Here is a 17,022-nt window from a genome sequence, read left to right as displayed (position 1 = left end):
TTGTCTGAAAATCAGATAAAGTGTCCCTTTCTTGGTATTTTACTAAGTTAATACACAATCCTGAGAAGAATCGACTTATTTCAAATATGAAAGAAATCTACCAACCTGAATAAATACAGTAAAGTATATAACTACTAGAGTAGCAGTGACAAACATTTTCTTCCTAGGAAAAAGAGACAGAGGAAGCAAAAATGCAAGTGAAAAACTTCCAGCTCCTCGGACACCACTGTAGAAAATTATGCACTGGTCCTTGATGGAGAAGGGGAAAGTCCGAAACTGGTTACTGATATAGAAGAGAGCAAACACGCCTAGAAGGGGGGAAATATGTATTAGAGCAGAGGGTCACAAGTGAGGAGACACAGCAGCGTTAGTGAACCCAAGTCGTGTGCATGTGCCCACAAAACAAGGGAACCTAATTCCATCACACCCATGGCAGTCCATCCCAAACAGAACAGCTTACAAAACTTTTTACTTCTTGGGTAGTTGTGAGACAGCAGTGCTTCAAGTCAGAAGTGTTCTCTGGTAGTTTCCCAGCATGACTGCCTCTGTGTGTGTGTGTGTGTGTGTGTGTATTTAAAGTAATAAATCTTGATACTTTTGATATAAGAAATGGTATATATTTTCTAATCTATTTTATAAATTTTGCTCAGCCTTTCAAAACCAAGAAAAGCAAGGGTATCCCTTGGAGGGTAGAAGCATTTTTATCAGCTCATACTCTCACTGGGTCAGCAGAGGAGGTGTGTGATTTTGAAGGTGAGATGAGCCCTAGCAGTGCCTGGGGTCTCTGCAGGTGAGCAGATCTTTTGTGGTTGGTTTGGTTCTTCTTGAGGCTCAATGCAAAAAAGAAAGGAAGTTGGCAAGGGGTCCAAGGTGGGGCTTCTTACTGTCCGTAAGTGGAAGGTGGAGGGCAGGAGAGCTTGCTGAAAACACAGAGGTGTTTTCTACCACATTGGCTTTTCATCCCCATGTGGCTGAGCTGCCACCCGGGCAGTGGTTCCTAGTGAGAAAGGTCCCTTCACTGATGCTCTGACTCATCAAAGCAGAGGTTTCCCTGGAGAGCAATAAACCTCTCGGTATCCTCATGTGGTTTCTAATCGCACAGACATCACAGCAAGCATCACTGACATTAACTCTACTGCCCTGTAGATCCCCACAGTGTTAGAACTGAAAGGGACCTAACAAATTTGTCCACACCCACTGTTCTGTGGTTGGGGAAGAAGCTTTTGAGTAGTTAACTGTCTGTCCAAGGTCAAATAGCTAGTTAGTAACGGTGATAGGACTTCATGTGACATTATAAATTTATATCAGAGTACCCTTAATTCTTTTCTCTCCTGAAGACCCAACAGGCACATATAGTCAGAGTTACTTTCATGAATATTTTAAATATTTCTACATTCTTGTTATACTTTCCTAGCATCCTCTGAAAGCAGGGACACTGACAGTGCAGGAAACAGTAAAATTTAATTTTTCTCATTTTGTTTTGTTTGTCCCGGCTCCTCCACAAGCTAGTCCTATGACCTTGGGCAAAAGTCAATCTTTTCATGTACGCAGTCTTCTCACCTGCTTTCTGGAGGTACTGAGTACTTACACCGGAAGGTGGACGTAAGGTTTAATAATTTAATATCTATGAATAACATAAAGCCCGACCTTCTATGTTATAAGCCTTCATGAGTGTGAACTATTCTTAGCTACGTTGAGTCAGGCAGGAGTGGGAGAGCTGGACGCCGACACCTGGCTCTGTCCCTCGCTGTGACGTGGCCAAGTCATTCTCCTGGGAACTGTTACATCATTTCCCTTGGATGGAAAATGAAGGAGCTGGGTGGCTGGTCACCAAGGGTGAAGCATCGTGAGGTCTCCCCAACATTAATCCCCCAGCTGGTTTCTATGCTTGTTGGCTGGGCGGAAGCTCTGAGGTGGTGCTCCTCTTGACATTAACCCTCCTCTCCTGTAGATCCCTCCAGTATTAGAACTGAAAGGGACCTACGAAATCTGTCCATACCCACCACTTTGTGGTTGGGGAAGAAGATTTTGAGTAGTTAACTATCTGTCCAAGGTCAAACAGCTAGTTAGTAATACTGATAGGACTTGTGAGATTATAAATTTATATCACAGAATCCTTAATTCTTTTCTCTCCTGGAGACCCAATAGGCACATATATTCAGTTATTTTTATGAATTTTTTAATATTTCTACATTCTTGTTATTCTTGCCTAAATCCTAAAAACCATTCTAAATTTAGAATGGATATGTTCAAGATGAGTTCTGAGCCATTTCTCCTAATTTCTCTTTGAGCAATTGGCTTGAAAATACTGATCCAAGTCATGTAAAAAAATGCTTCAAATATTGGTTAAAGTCATTTAAAAATATAATCGCTTCTAATCAAAAGGTAAAGCATATCTTGTAGTTCAGTACTGAGTGTTCTTTCTAGCTCCAGAAACATAAATATACAAGTTAAATTAAAAGCCATTAGTCAAGACACCTCGTGTTTTTAAATTAGGCATATTTTATAGGGTCGATACCAGTTACATTGTAGAGTTGCCTTTACTAAGCACTTTTCAAAAATAGAGATTCACTTCCTTCGTTTTCTATATATCACACTCAACCCTTGACTAAAACCACCTGTAATATTTAGGAGACTGTTTTCTAACAGTACTTGCCTTACAAAGACTACGGTTTGTGAGATCTCACTTTTCCTGTCACAAAAGTATAAAAGAAAGCCCGCAGTGTATAATCTATATCTGATTTAAGGTGCAAGAACTCATAAACTGGCAAAGAAGTGAAGAGCAAGGGATAAATGTACTGAGTTATATTTAAATGCATAGATGTGAAAGTTTTCTCTCAATTAAAAAAAGGTGCTCCTCCTCCAGCCTTGCTTCAGTGCAGAACCTTATCGGCCAGTAATTATTCTGAACGGATTGAGGAAGCAAACGGAGAACATTCCTGGTCACTACAAGGTACCCAAACCCCCCTAACCAGTAAAACCAGTTGGCATCACCTCATTGCTTATGCTTTAACCTTGCAGGAAGGAATAAGAAAAATAAAAAAAGAAGCAGGTGGGACTCTCCGGGCCCTGCTGTGTCTTACTGATGGCTCTCCAGATCTGGCAGAAGGCCAGGGTGAAGCAGACGAAGGCCCAGTTCCACTCGTGGTTCTTCCCAATGGTGGACACGCCCATGAAAATGAAGATCAGGGTCTCACTGACGCTGCTCAACATCTTCATGAAATACTTGATGGTCGTGTAGGATGTCTGGGACACATTTTCTTCGACATACTTTTTCATTGTCACTGCACAGGCTGTGATTCTGCAAAAGGAAAAGAGTCTCAGGGAGAAGCCACAAGACCTTGCCCCTCATTGGAAAGTCCTCCCTATTGGTGATGGCACAGAGACACAAATCCTGTTTTTATCCAGAGAGGACATCTTCTCCAGTCCTCTTTCTGGCTGCAGGTTTTTCCTGAGATTTTCTTTCTTCCTCTTCTTCTTCCCTAAGGGGTCTGCACAAGTTGAGTGTGGTAGGGAAGGTGGGCATGACATGGTTTTCCCGCAACAAAATGGCACACAATTCATGCATGAGCCAGAAGCAGGACTGTTTTTATTTTGCTCCCTCCACCCCCATCATGAGCTTTGTCAGCCCCACCTCGTACTCTCTACTTCGCCTGCCTTAAACCAAAATAACCCAGTGCAGTTACCTAGAAAGAATACTTCAGCGAGACCCCCTCATGTTGTAATGTTTCCTACAAAATTTTAATGAGAAATTTTTCCTTTAAAATGTTTTGTTTTAGAGCCACTTAGCAAATCTGGATGGGAAAGAAAGGACTTTGTCTTGTCTTAGTAGTTTGCTAACTTTTAAGGTGGGAAAACGATGAGTGCCTAGACTTTACACTGTTGTATTTAATGAAGATAAATATTTCTATACAATAACATTTTGCCCAAGTGGCTGGGTATGAGGATGACGTCATAAAGAAGGCAACATGATCAGATAGAATAAGCCAAGTTGTGAAGCCTCATTCCAAGATCTACACAAGGATAAACATTTCAAAAATATTTTCATTAGGAAAAACAATCTGAATTTCTAGTCTTCTCCCATCTACCTAGTTTCACTCCACACTGACCGGTCCTGGAGCTGTGATGTGATTTGAAGGAAATAGCAGAAGGCAGAGCCCAGGAATGATAGTAGCTCATGGCATGCTTCCCTTTAACTTTAAAATAATGCATTTTTCAAGGAAAAACATAACGACTGAAGTGAGACTTTAACCTTGAACCTGCCCCAGCTCTTTGCACCAGCTTTTCTGAGCGTTATAAATTGACCTTATAATTGCTATGCAGGAAAATCACCAGAACAGAGCAAAAGCAAATGCTGGAGAGAACATTTGTTTGGCGAAGGACCTGAATTGGATTTTGCAAAAGTTCAAAAAACCTGAATCCTGAAACGCTTTTGAAGATTAGCATTAGGAGTCAGGTCTTTCTCAAAGGCTGGTCCACAAGATGTGGTCCTAAACTCTCTTTCATTGGATGAGAGTTGGTCCTTGGTTTGTACTCACGCCAGGATGCCAGACAGATAGAGCGTCTCAGCCGCTAAGTAGGACAAGTAGCTGAACATGAAGACGATGAGGGGTTCAATCGCGGAGATGTTCTGAGTGAAACGTGTGATAAACGCAGAAATGAATCCAAAAATGACGCCGAAAAACGCTCCCCCGCACCCCACAATAATGAATCGGGCACATCCAGCCAAAATGTCCACAGGTTCTATGTCTTCAAATTTATGCATCTTTGTGAAGGCGATTAATATGTTATATAAGACCTAGACAAAAAGAAAATGAAAAAAAAGAAGTAAACATGAATTAGAAATGAGAAACAGCTTACACACAGATTCTTAACTTTGTATCTAGTTAAATAATACACCACAAAAATTACATAACAAGAAATATTAACACGGCTGCCTAACATTTCAATGCCTTCCAAATAATTTACATTTATTCAGTTTCTCCGAGTAAGAAGTATAACTCTCACAGCTTTCAATCACTGAGCACCTACTATGTGCCGGTCTCTTCGCTAAGCTCTGTGTCATTATCAATTGATTTCCTCTGGCTCCGGATGCACCCTTCAACATAGGCTTGGTAATATACAATGACATTCCTTTATTTCTCCTTTAAAATGAGCACCACGTTAAGCTTGCTCAACTGAGGGGCATTTCAGGAGGTAGGGGCTTCCTGCAACTTCCGTGGGAGGGCTGAGAGTCAGCCATGTGGGCGTGAGAACTTCCAGGGGGTCCTGTCAGAGCCACAGGGCCTGAAAGTGGTCCCTCTGCCACCCTGCATCCTCTACCTGACTGATGAACTATCCACACATCTCTTGACACAGGACAAAAAAGCCCCAGCATGGCCCTGGTGCAGCATGCCTGTGGCCAGGGGTCCACCTCAGCAGCCTTGCCTCTGTGAACCCAGCCATGCAGCCTGCTGGCTCCTCTTGAGCCCAGGCTCCCACTGCCCAGTGCCACTGACTGCAGAAGACTGCTCCCTGTCTGCCCTCCTTGCTCGCCCATCAAGTCCAGACCAGCTCTAGCTTGGCTAAATCAGCCAGCTTCTCTGCTGTCCAGTGGCCCATCCACACCTTCTCCAGGGAGATCAGAACCCCTTCCAAGTTTGTCCTCCTTTGGGGGTCATCCCTCAGCCCTAGGGTACCCTAAAAAGTTCTCTTATATCTCGTAGCTATTCCTTTATTACAGTTAATCATTTTGATATTAAAATTTCTCTGTTTAACCTACGGTGTGCTTTCTCTTTCTTGGTTGGACCCCACCTGCTTTCCATATACAGCATCTCATTAGAATCCCCCAAACGACTCCAGTCCGTGTGATACACACTCTCAATTTTCCTACTATTTCGCTGCTTATTTCCACATTCATATGAAGCTGCAGGGATCGATTTATCGCTATTTCATGCCACTTGGCAACCCAGAACTTGGACTGAACTTCCGCAAAGTGGCAGCTTGCCACACAGTGAGACACATAAACAGGTAAAGTAAGATCAGTGCAGGAAATGAAGACCTTTGAGACCCCCAGACCCTGAAGGGTCCTGCTAAACCACAGCACACACCTATCAACTTCGCTTAGACCGAGACAAAATCAGAGCAGGGGCAGAAGATAAACTCAAGGAAACCACGTCCGGGATGGTATCCTGTGTGCTGAAGAACTGCAGCAGTGCCGTGGGCCCTCCAGCGCGGGTAGGTCTACGGCCCATTCATTCCCTCTCCTCCCTCACACTCCGCTCTCCCCTCACCTCTGGGCATCACCCCGCTCTCTGCCTCCTGCTCGCTCCCTCTCCATCCCCAATTCGTCTTTCCTGACAGAGACACTCAGCGGCCCCTCTGTTCTTCAGGGTGCTCTGACAGCGTTTGGATTCTGCCTTGGCTTCACCCCTAGGGCTTACCAGACTGCTAGCTGCCCTGTGCTCATGCTGACCCCTCAGCCACGGTCTGCTACCTGCAGACAGCTGCAGCCATTTCTTCCCAGGTCCCCTTCCCAGGCCTGGCCCCTCCAGGTCCACTTGGTGCATGGCCTCTGCTGACTTCCCATGACATCACCTTTGTGTTTGAAGATCGACGTTCTCCCACGGAGAGGCTGGCAATGAACCATCACCTGCAAATGGTCCCTAGGCTGCTATCTTGTTCATGTTCATGATCATAAGCTGTCGGGGTGCATTTAAAACAAAGCCCCCCTTCATCTCATTTGCACTCTCTAGTCAACAGAGAGAAGCAGAAGAACCAGCTAGTCTATGAGGATGAGCATCTCTGCTCTTGGGAGACCCGGAGCCATGAAGGAAACTCTTTATACACTTTTTGCTATCTGTTTGCACATGAAGATGAAGAATCTTATCCAGCCCAGCATTTGGCTTTGGAAGGTGAGTTGGCAGAGAGGACCAGTCCTCAACGTAGCTCAGGTGTTACCAACCTCCATCTAGGGTGCTTCATCTAGTGAACCTTGTTGATGGAGGGGAGGGAACACGAGGAAGGCACGCAATGACCCCTCTGCTCATGAGTTCTTGGTCCTCGTGCCCCTCTCCAGAGCAGCTTTGTCACATCGCCTTCTATGTTAGTTCCCTAGGGCTGCTGTGACAAAGTACCACAAACTGGGTGGCTTAATTCAGCAAACATTTATTTTCTCACTGCTCTGGAGGACAGAAGTCTAGAATCAAGGGGTGGACGGGATCATGCCTCCTCTGAAGGTGCTGGGGGGGACGCAATCTGGAAAGCATGCCTTGGCTTGTGGACACATCAATCCCGTCTCCGCCATTGTCTTCATATAGTCTTCCTTGGGTGTGTCTCCCCTGCATCTTCACATTGTCTTCTTATAAGGACACCCGTCATTGGATTTGGAGCCCACCTTAATCCAAAATGAGCTCATCTTAACTAATTATATCTGCAAAGAACTGTTTCCAAATAAGATCATATCCTGAGGTTCTGGGTGGACATGAATTTTGGAAGGGACTCTATTGAACCCAATGCAGCTTTTGTAGCCAAAATGACCTTACAACGCAATTAACTTGTAAAATAGGCTAGAAGATCTTAGTTATATATCCTTTCAGGGCACAACTTCATTTTGAATTTCATAAGACCCTAATCTGGGGCTTGTCCTCCAAATGGATCCATTATGCTTCTTTGGAGAGCCCAGGACACATGTTTTTCTGTGTCTGGATTAGTTCCCAATTTTTAGTGTACAATAATTATCAGCCAGTAACTACAAACTTGCTTAGGTAAGGGAAAGTGGACAGAAGGTTATAAACAGGCTTGTTTCTTATCCCAAAGAGATGTTTCCAGTGAATTTTCTGGAAGAAGGAGAATCTGGGGAAGGTGAAAAAGAAGAATCAGGAAGCTTGGTGCAAATTGGCCCAAGCAAGGACACACACACACACACACACACACATGCACGAGCGTGCACGTGCGCCCCCGCACCATGAGCATTGCCAATTTCTGAAATTAGGAAAGGGATTACTTTAAAAAAAAGAGAGAGAGAGACTTGTCGAAATCTCAAACCAGATTTAAGAATACACATACCGAAGTGCAGAAATTTTGGAAAATATAAAAGTACAAAGGAACCTCCCCCCATACAAAAATGTTACTTACTATTTCCCGAGAAAACCACTATAAACATTGTGTGTATGTATATATATACACACACACATATATGTATATATACATATATATATACAATATTATATATAATATAATATCTCAGCCAAAGACCTAGTGTGGCAGGGTTACTAAGGCAGGTCCATTTCTGGAAGGTGCGGGACTCCTCTGATGGGTGTCCGTAGCCTGAAGACTCCTGATGGGTTTGATAAACTCTTGTAGAAATGCATCCAGTTCCCCTCCATCCTTCTCTTTCCCCTGGGGTCACTCTGCTCTTCCTTCTCCCTGAACTCCATCCCCATTTTCTCTGGCAAGAGTTTCCCCTATAAATCTCTTGCGCATCTAACGCACTCTGTGTGTCTGACGCATGGACGGCCTGAACAATATCTAGCTGTCTCATTGTGTATCAACCATATTTTACAAAACTGCTGTAATATGGGTCTATTTTATTTAAGCAAAGTGAAGCCATGTTCTAAGAAAAATCTTGGCTGAGTGTTTGCAAGAAAATTGTGATTTATGGTTTCAAAACAAATCCAAAAGAACTTTAGTGGTTGTATCCCAACTCAGTGATTTGGTTTAGTTCAGTTTCACCTTCTGCCTGACCTCGGAGCAACCTACACATGGGTCTTAGAAGCCCGGATGTTGCACCTTTGGAGCTGTGATCATGTTCCAAGGAGCCAGATGCTTGCACAAGACTCAAAAAAGGCGAGTTTGAATGAGTTTAATTGGGACCTGGGAGTTTATTTGACTCTCAAACCCAGAGGAAACTCAGGGAATATGATTGAGACTCAAAGATTTGCATGTTGAGGCCACAAACGAAAACTCTTTTGCATAGCTCTCCAGATTATAAGTAGCTACCCCGTCTGTTCCTAGGGCCTGGGAAAGTCAACGGGGCCAGCCCTGTCCCCGGACACAAGTGCACCCTGCCAGGAAGAGGCCATGGCAGTTTCAGAAGCTAAAGTAGTACATATAATTAAGAAGACTACATTTACAGACAAAATCCATATGACTGCATGAAAAACAATTCTTATCTTTCAAATTATATGGCTCTGGATGTCATTACGGTTGTGAAAGATTTTCTTTGGACTTCCTTCAAATCACAATCATGTGTATTTTTTACATATTGAAAGGGAAAACTCAGCCAATGCTAAAGCTCAAACACGTCCTTGGCACTAAGGGAAAACAAGATTAGATTTACCCTCTTCACTCAGTGGGGAGGTGCAATATTGGGACATAATAAGAAATATATATTTTGTCTTTGTCCCCAGTAGCTGACACAGAGTTCCTAAAAATCTTGTAATTCCCTAAGTGGTAAGGATGAGAGGAACATCTTTGTTATTTGTAATGAGCCCCTTTCAACCACTCCTGAGTTTATGCTAATGAGGTGACTCTTGCCTGGGCTTCCCCCCACCCACACCCCGCCCCAAGGAGGGGGACTGGTTGCCATAGGAACCAGCCAAGTGAGTAAAGGGTTGTAACTTTCATCCCCACCCCTGAACCTCCAGGAAGGGGAGAAGGGCTGGAGCTTGATTTCAATAAACAGTGGCCATGGGGGAGAATGGATACATGCATAGGTATGGCTGAGTCCCTTTGCTGTGCACCTGAAACTATCACAACATTGTTAATCGGCTATATTCCAATATAAAATAAAAAGTTAAAAAAAATAATCAGTGGCTAATAAATTAATCAGTCATGTCTACATAATAGAACCTCCAGAAAAACCCAAACAACGGGGTTCAGAACACTTCCAGGTTGGTGCTAGGAGGGCGGTGCCCCTGACGAGGACACGGAAGCTCTGCACCCCTTCCCACGTACCTCGCCCTGTGCATCCCTTTCATTCGGCTCTTCCTGAGTTGCATCTTTTCTAAGAAATGGGTCATAGAAATTAAACTGGTTTTCTGAGTTCTGTGAGCTGCTCTAGCAAACTTGCAAACCTGAGGAGGGGTTGTGGGAACCCCAATTTTACAACCAGTCAGTCAGACATATAAGAGGTCCAGTCTTGGAACTGGTGCCTGAAGTCGGGGAGTCTTATGGGACTGAGCCCTTAGCCTGTGGGGTTTTGGGGTTTGTGCTAATTCTGGGTGGTTAGTGTTAGAACTGAATGAAATTGTAAGACACCAAGCTGGTGTCTGGAGAGTTGGAGAACTAGTTGGTATGGGAAAAAACACGCACACATTTGGTGTCAGACGTGATGCTGTAAAAAAAAAAAAAAACCGGTTCAGAGAAGTCTCAGAAAATGGTCCTTTCCTGTTACATTTAACAAGCTCACCAACCTCCCAAGATCATAGTACTGGTAACCCTTTATGAATACCACTGTAAAAGTTTGCAAAGCCCTTTCAACACACAGAATGATGATCAAGGACAGCAGCCCACCACCCAAGCCTTAGCAGAGGTGGAGAGTCGATTTCAAATGTGCTGATATTTTTTTCTTGATCAATTTTATTGAGGAATGATTTACATATGGTAAGCTGCATCTAAAACAAATGAATTCTGGCCACTGTATACACCCATAAAATAACCACAGTCAAGATCTAGAACAATTCCACAAACCCAGAAAGGTTCTTCATTCCTTTTTAAAAGTCCGTCCCTCCCTCCAACCCTGACACCAGGAAACCACCATTCTACTGTTGTCACCATAGATTAATTTTTATTTATATAAATTGAATAATAAAGTACAGGCTCTCTTGTGTTTGGCTTCTTCAACTCAGCAGTTGTTGTTACAGGGATCAGTGGCTCATTCCTTTTTATTACTGAGTAGTATTCCACTATATGGTTAAAGCACGATTTGTCCATCCATTCAGTTGTTGAAGGACATTTGTTTCCTGCTCTGCCCACCACCCAGCTTTTGCTCTTGGAATATTGCTGCTATGAACATTCACGTACGACTCTTTTGCATAGACTTATGTTTTCATTTCCCTTGGATATACAGGAGTAGAAAGGGCAGGCAGCGCTGTAGATACAAGTTAAAAACGTAAGAAACTGCTGTCTACATCTATACAGGCTGCTATAATAGAATACCATAGACTGGGTGGCTTATACAGAACAGAAATTTATTTCTCACAATTCTGGTGACTGCCAAGTCCAAGATCAAAGCACCAGCAGATTCAGTGGTGAAAGCCCATTTGCTCGTTCTTAGATAGCTGTCTTCTCGCTGTGTTCTCACATGGCAGAAGGGGCAAGGGAGCTCTCTGGGGTCTCTTTTATGAAGACACTAATCCCATTCATGAGGGCTCCACTCTCATGACCTAATCGCCTCCCACAGGCCCCACCTCCAAATACCATCACATTGGGGATTAGATTTCAACATATGAATTTCCGGGGGACACAGACGTTCAGTCTGTAGCAACTACCAAATTGTTTTCCAAAGACATTGGATCGTTTTCCATTCCTGCCAGGAATGTATGAGATTTCCAGTAGTTCCATATCCCATCAACTCTAGCCACTCTGATGGGTGTATAGCTGTATTTCATCATGATTTTAATTTGCATTTCCCTGATTACTAAAGATGTTGAGCATATTTTCATGCACTTATTGACCATTTATATACCATCTTTTATGATGTACCTGTTCAAATATTTTACTCCTTTTTGAGTTCTTTTTGAGCTATAAAATTTTTTACATATCCTGTATGTCTTTTATACATGCATGATGAATACTCTCTCCCATTCTGTGGCTTTCTTTTTGTTTACTTAATAGTGTATTTTGAAAAGCAAATTTTTTTTTCTTTTGATAAGAACCAATTTATTACCTTTTTTCTCTTGTTTGTCCTTTTTCTGTCCTTGCCTACTCCAACATCGTAAAGATTTTTTCCTGTGTTTTCTTCCAGGAGATTTATAATTTTAGCTTTTACATTTAGTCTATAATACATTTTGTGGTAATTTTTGAATTTGGTTTGAGGTAAGGAGTAATTTCCATATTTTCCCGCTTGGATATCCAGTTATTTCAGCTCCAGGTCTTCCTTTCCCATTGAACTGCCTTGGTCCCTTCGTCAAAAATCAGTTGACCATATATGTGTAAGTCTATTTCAGACTCTCCATTCTCTTCCACAATGTCACGTCTATTGTTTAATCAATATTGTAACTTTGTACATTAAAGCAAGTCTTCAAATAAGTCTTCTATCGTTGTTCTTTTTAAAAATTCCTTTGTGTATTCTATGTCATTTGGATTTCCAGTAATATTTCAGGATCCGATTGTCGATTTGATTTCTACAAGAAAAAGTCTCCTGGGATTTTGATTGGGATTTTATTGAATCTATAGATCAATTTGGAGAAAACTGACCTCTTAATAATATTGAGTCTTCCATTAACAAACATGATTTTATTTAGGTCTTTTAATTCCTGTCAGCAATGTTCTATAACATTCAGTGAAATGGTCTCGCACAACTTTGTTGAACTTCTAAGTACTTCTGTTTTGACAGTACTTATAAATGGAATCTTAACATTTCCTTTTGCCACTAGTATTTAAAGTTGTTTGCCACTACTGTATTAAAGTGTTTTGATTTTTGTATGTTAACTTTATATCCCATGGCCTTGTTAAATTTACTTATTAACTCTAGTGATTGTTTTATAGACTCCTTAGGATTTTCTACATAAACCATCATGTCATTCACAAATAGAGACATATATATTATTTCATTAGTGACCTTGTCTTTATGCTTTTTTCTAAAAATAGAAGAGTTGAGAGTGAAGTGTTGCCTTGATCCTGACCTTAGAAGAAAAGTGTTTGATATTTAACCTTTAAATGTGATGTTAGCTGTAGGTTTTTCATAAATATCTTTTATCAGGTTGAAGAAGTTATTTATTCTTTCTACCTTGCCAGGAGTTTTTATCATAAGCAGGTGTTGAATTTTGTCAAATGGTTTTCTGCATCTAGTGATACAATCACTTATTCCACTGAATTGCATTAATAAACTTTTCTCCATGTTAAAGAAACTTCTATTTCTGGGATGTATTTACATTATGTGGCCATGACTTATTATCCTTTTTATATATTGCTGACATTGATTTGCTAATGTTTTAACTATATTTTAGTCTATATTCATTCTGTAATTTTCTTTCTTTGCATTATCTTTGGGTATCAGGGTAAAGGTGGCTTCAAATGTGAGTTGAAAAGTGATCACTCCTATTTTTGAAAGCGTTTTTGAAGAATAAGTATTAGTTTTTCCTTAAGATACAGGCAAGATGTCTTATATCTTTTAATTTATTATTTATTCTATTACTATCATTCATTATTATTTTTACTATTGCCTTTATTTTACTTACTTTAGATTTACCTTGCTCTCCTTTCTTTAGTTTGAAGAAATTACCTGAAGAAGTAGAACATATGTCATTGATTTTAGAACTTTAAAATCTTTACTATAAGCATTTAAAGCCATAAATTTTCCTCTGGTACATCATTACCCTTTGTTAAATGTACTTTTTAATTTACTTTGTAATTTCTTGTTTGAATCACGGATTATTTAGAAGTGTATTGTTTAATTTCCAAATATTGGGATATTCCTTAATGTAATTTATTTTTAATTTAATTCTGCTGGGGACAGAGAGCACACTCTGATTGCATGGTTTCTAAGTCTATTGAGGCTTTTTTTTACAGTCAAATATGTGGTCATTTTTGATGAACATGGTATTTGAACTTGAAAAAAATGTATGGGTTGTAGTTGCTGGGCACAGCGCTCTATAAATATCAGTTAGAATAAGGTGGTTGATGGTGTTCAGCTCCTCAGTGTCTTGCTGACATTTTGCCTATTTGTTCTATCATTTTCTAAATGAAAAGTATTAAAACTCTTGCTGTGATTGTGGAATTGTCATTTCCTTCCTTTAAATTTGTCCATTTTTACTTCATGGCCCTACTACTGGGTGCATGCATAATTGCACATGCATATGCACATGCATAATTGTTAGGTGTTCTTGATAAATTGACATTTTTTTGTCAGTATGAAACATCCCTCTTTATCTTTGTAAAATTTTCCACCTTTGCGTCTATTTTAATTGACATTAATATAACCACACCAGCCTGGTAGACCTATGTCTGGTATAGTTTTGCATCCATTTATTTTCAGCTTATCTGTATCTTTATAGCTGTGTTTCCTGCAAATAGGATGTACTTGGGTCTTGCTTTATAATCAATTCTGATAATCTCTGACCTTTAATTGGAGTGTTTAGTCTACTAAGATTTAGTATAATTATTGTCATGCTTGGATTTAGATCTACCATTTTATTACCTGTTTTCTCTTTTCCTCCTCTGGTTTTGTTCTTTTCCTGCATTCATTTTGATTATTTGAATACTTTTTAGAATTCTTTTATAATTTTATTATTGGCCATACCTCTTTGCATTATGTTCACTGGCACTCTACAATATAACATTCTTAACTTTTTACAGGACACTCTGGGTTAACATTATACCACTTCACATAAATAAAGAAAACTTATAACCATGTAGGTTCATTAAACGTACTGACTTTTAACTATCTTTAAGAACTGGAGTGAAAAAGCTCTTCACAATATTAAATCTCCTGGATTTCTTTGACATTGAGAGCTGATAGCTTAATGATAACTGATTGCATACTTCTGACTAGCAATCCTCCTAGACTTGATAACCACAGTCCCCACCATGCTCTTGGCTCCTTGTAAGGGTAACATCTATGACAAAGCATCTGAGGAGGAGAAGGAGCCTTGTGTGGCTACAGTACTTTCAACCAGAGACCTCTCATTCAAGAATAGGAGTTGACAGACCCTTGAGAAATGTGCTCATAGACTAGGGACCATGAAGTAGCTTGAGGTGAAACCCTCTGTCCAGCTAGGAGCGGTAGCAGCCATGTCTTCTGAGAAGTACGGAGATAATGGACCAGGAGTGGATGAACAGAGAAGTCCAATGAGGCAGATTAAGAGATTATGAGAGGCCATAAGGAGGGATGGGTGATGAGCACCAAAAAACTGTGAATAATAAAAACTAAGGAGTAGGGGACAGATGATGGAGGAGATTATGTGGAAGCTACTTGGAGAGGGAAGAGAAATGCAAAGATCTACAAAAATGCAGCAGAGTCTGAGCAAGTGGCCAAGTTGCATCTATGGTGGGGCTCTGGAGTAAGAATGTGATAGTTATTAGTACTGTTCACCCAGTATTTCTTTTCCTTCAAGGCATCTGATAGGACTGCATGTCCAGCCTCTACCATGTGACTCTGCCTGGCCAAATTTTGTGTTTAAATGAGTTTTGAGCAGAAAGGATATGTCCTTTACGGGATTGGGCGTTTGTTTGCTGAGGTGAGGCTTTCCATGAATCTTCTCTCCTTCCCTCTGGCACAGAGACCGGCAGTGCTCAAGATGGCTGCTCTATAAGCCCAGATCCTGAAGAATAGAATGGAATGGAATGGAATGGAATGGAATAGAATAGAATAGAATAGAATAGAATAGAATAGAATAGAATAGAATAGAATAGAATAGAATAGAATAGATAGAGGGCTCTGTTGGCCAATAGAAGACAAGAAGTGTAAGTAAGAAATATACCTTTGTTGCTGTAGGCCACTGAGGTTTGGAGGGATGTTTATTACCAGAACATAACCTGGTCCATCCTGACTGTAAGATAAGATCTGAAATCACTAAAACCAGCTAGGTTCTAGTTACAGCCTTTGTGAGACCCCTCATAAAGCACTTCCTATTCCTGGGTTACTGCGGGGTCTTCTATGGGCTGAATTATGTCCCTCAAAATTCATATGTTGAAGTCTTGGGCTTCCCTGGTGGCTCAGTGGTTAAGAATCCGCCTGCCAACGCAGGGGACACGGGTTCGAGCCCTGGTCATGCCGCGGAGCAACTAAGCCCATGTGCCACAACTACTGAGCCTGTGCTCTAGAGCCCGTGAGCCACAACTACTGAGCCCACGCACCACAGCTACTGAAGCCCGCGCCCCTAGAGCCCGTGCTTCACAACAAGAGAAGCCACTGCAGTGAGAAGCCAGTGCACCGCAACGAAGAGTGGCCCCCGCTCGCCACAACTAGAGAAAGCCCGCGCGCAGCAACGAAGACTCAACGCAGTCAAAAATAAATAAATAAAATAAATAAATTTTTAAAAATTATTAAAGAAAATTCATAAAGTCTTAATTGCAGAATGTTACTGGATTTGGAAATAGGTTCTGTAAAGAGGTGATTAAGTTAAAATGAGGTCTTAAGGGTGGGGCCGTTAATCCAATAGGACTGGTGTCTTTATAAGGAAAAGGAAGAGACACCAGCAGTGCACACAGAGCAAAGGCCGTTGTGAGGACACAGCAAGTGATTGGCCACAAGCCAGGAAGAAAGGCTCCAGCCTCCAGATCTGTGAGAAAATACATTTCAGTTGTTGAAGACACCCAGCTTGTGGTCTTTTGTTATGGCAGCCTTAGTGGACTAATAGAAGATCTATGTCTTCCTGATTGTCTTGTGTATCTTTTTAATTAATCCTTATTGCTTGAGCTTGCCATAAACCCAGTTCCTTAAAAAAAAAGGCTAAGTACTGACTCTACACAAGTAAAAAAGCACTGGTGTATGCATATGGCTGATTCGCTTTGTTCTGCCACAGAAACTAACGCAGTATTGTGAAGCAATTACACTCCAATAAAGATCTATTAAAAAAAAAAAAACATTGTAAGTTCAGAGTCACAGCACAGTACAGCAGAAATGATCTTCACTGTACATCAGATGCTGGAAAGGTACAGAGAATAACACACACACACAAACTGTATTCATCAACCTGACACAGGAAATTAAATAATGAATCCCGTTAATTTTCCATTTTGTATGAAAGGGCACTGGCACATTAAGTTGTCATAGAGCAGTTCCTTGGCAACCAATTTCTTTGACTATTAAAGGAAATTAAGAAATAAGAAACCCAGCAGCTACCTAGCAGTCGCCAGAATGATAGAGCCAGAAAAAGA

The 17,022-nt window shown here is 41.2% G+C and overlaps 1 protein-coding gene across 1 annotated transcript in view; it reads right to left on the bottom strand.

Annotated features, from left to right (window-relative positions):
- SLC9A4 (solute carrier family 9 member A4) overlaps positions 1–17,022 on the bottom strand; it is a 59,312-nt gene that overhangs the window by 23,760 nt on the left and 18,530 nt on the right. Inside the window, exons 3-5 of the mRNA XM_068564536.1 lie at positions 4,539–4,798; positions 3,084–3,301; positions 106–308 (exon numbers count right to left, since the gene is read on the bottom strand). Of these exons, the coding sequence (XP_068420637.1) occupies positions 106–308; positions 3,084–3,301; positions 4,539–4,798 (681 nt within the window). The remainder of the gene's footprint in view (positions 1–105; positions 309–3,083; positions 3,302–4,538; positions 4,799–17,022) is intronic.

The sequence above is a fragment of the Eschrichtius robustus genome, chromosome 15, assembly GCF_028021215.1.
Source record: "Eschrichtius robustus isolate mEscRob2 chromosome 15, mEscRob2.pri, whole genome shotgun sequence".
Lineage (NCBI taxonomy): Eukaryota > Metazoa > Chordata > Mammalia > Artiodactyla > Eschrichtiidae > Eschrichtius > Eschrichtius robustus.
Note: the sequence above shows the minus strand (reverse complement) of the source record. Positions and strands in the feature narration are given on the sequence as shown.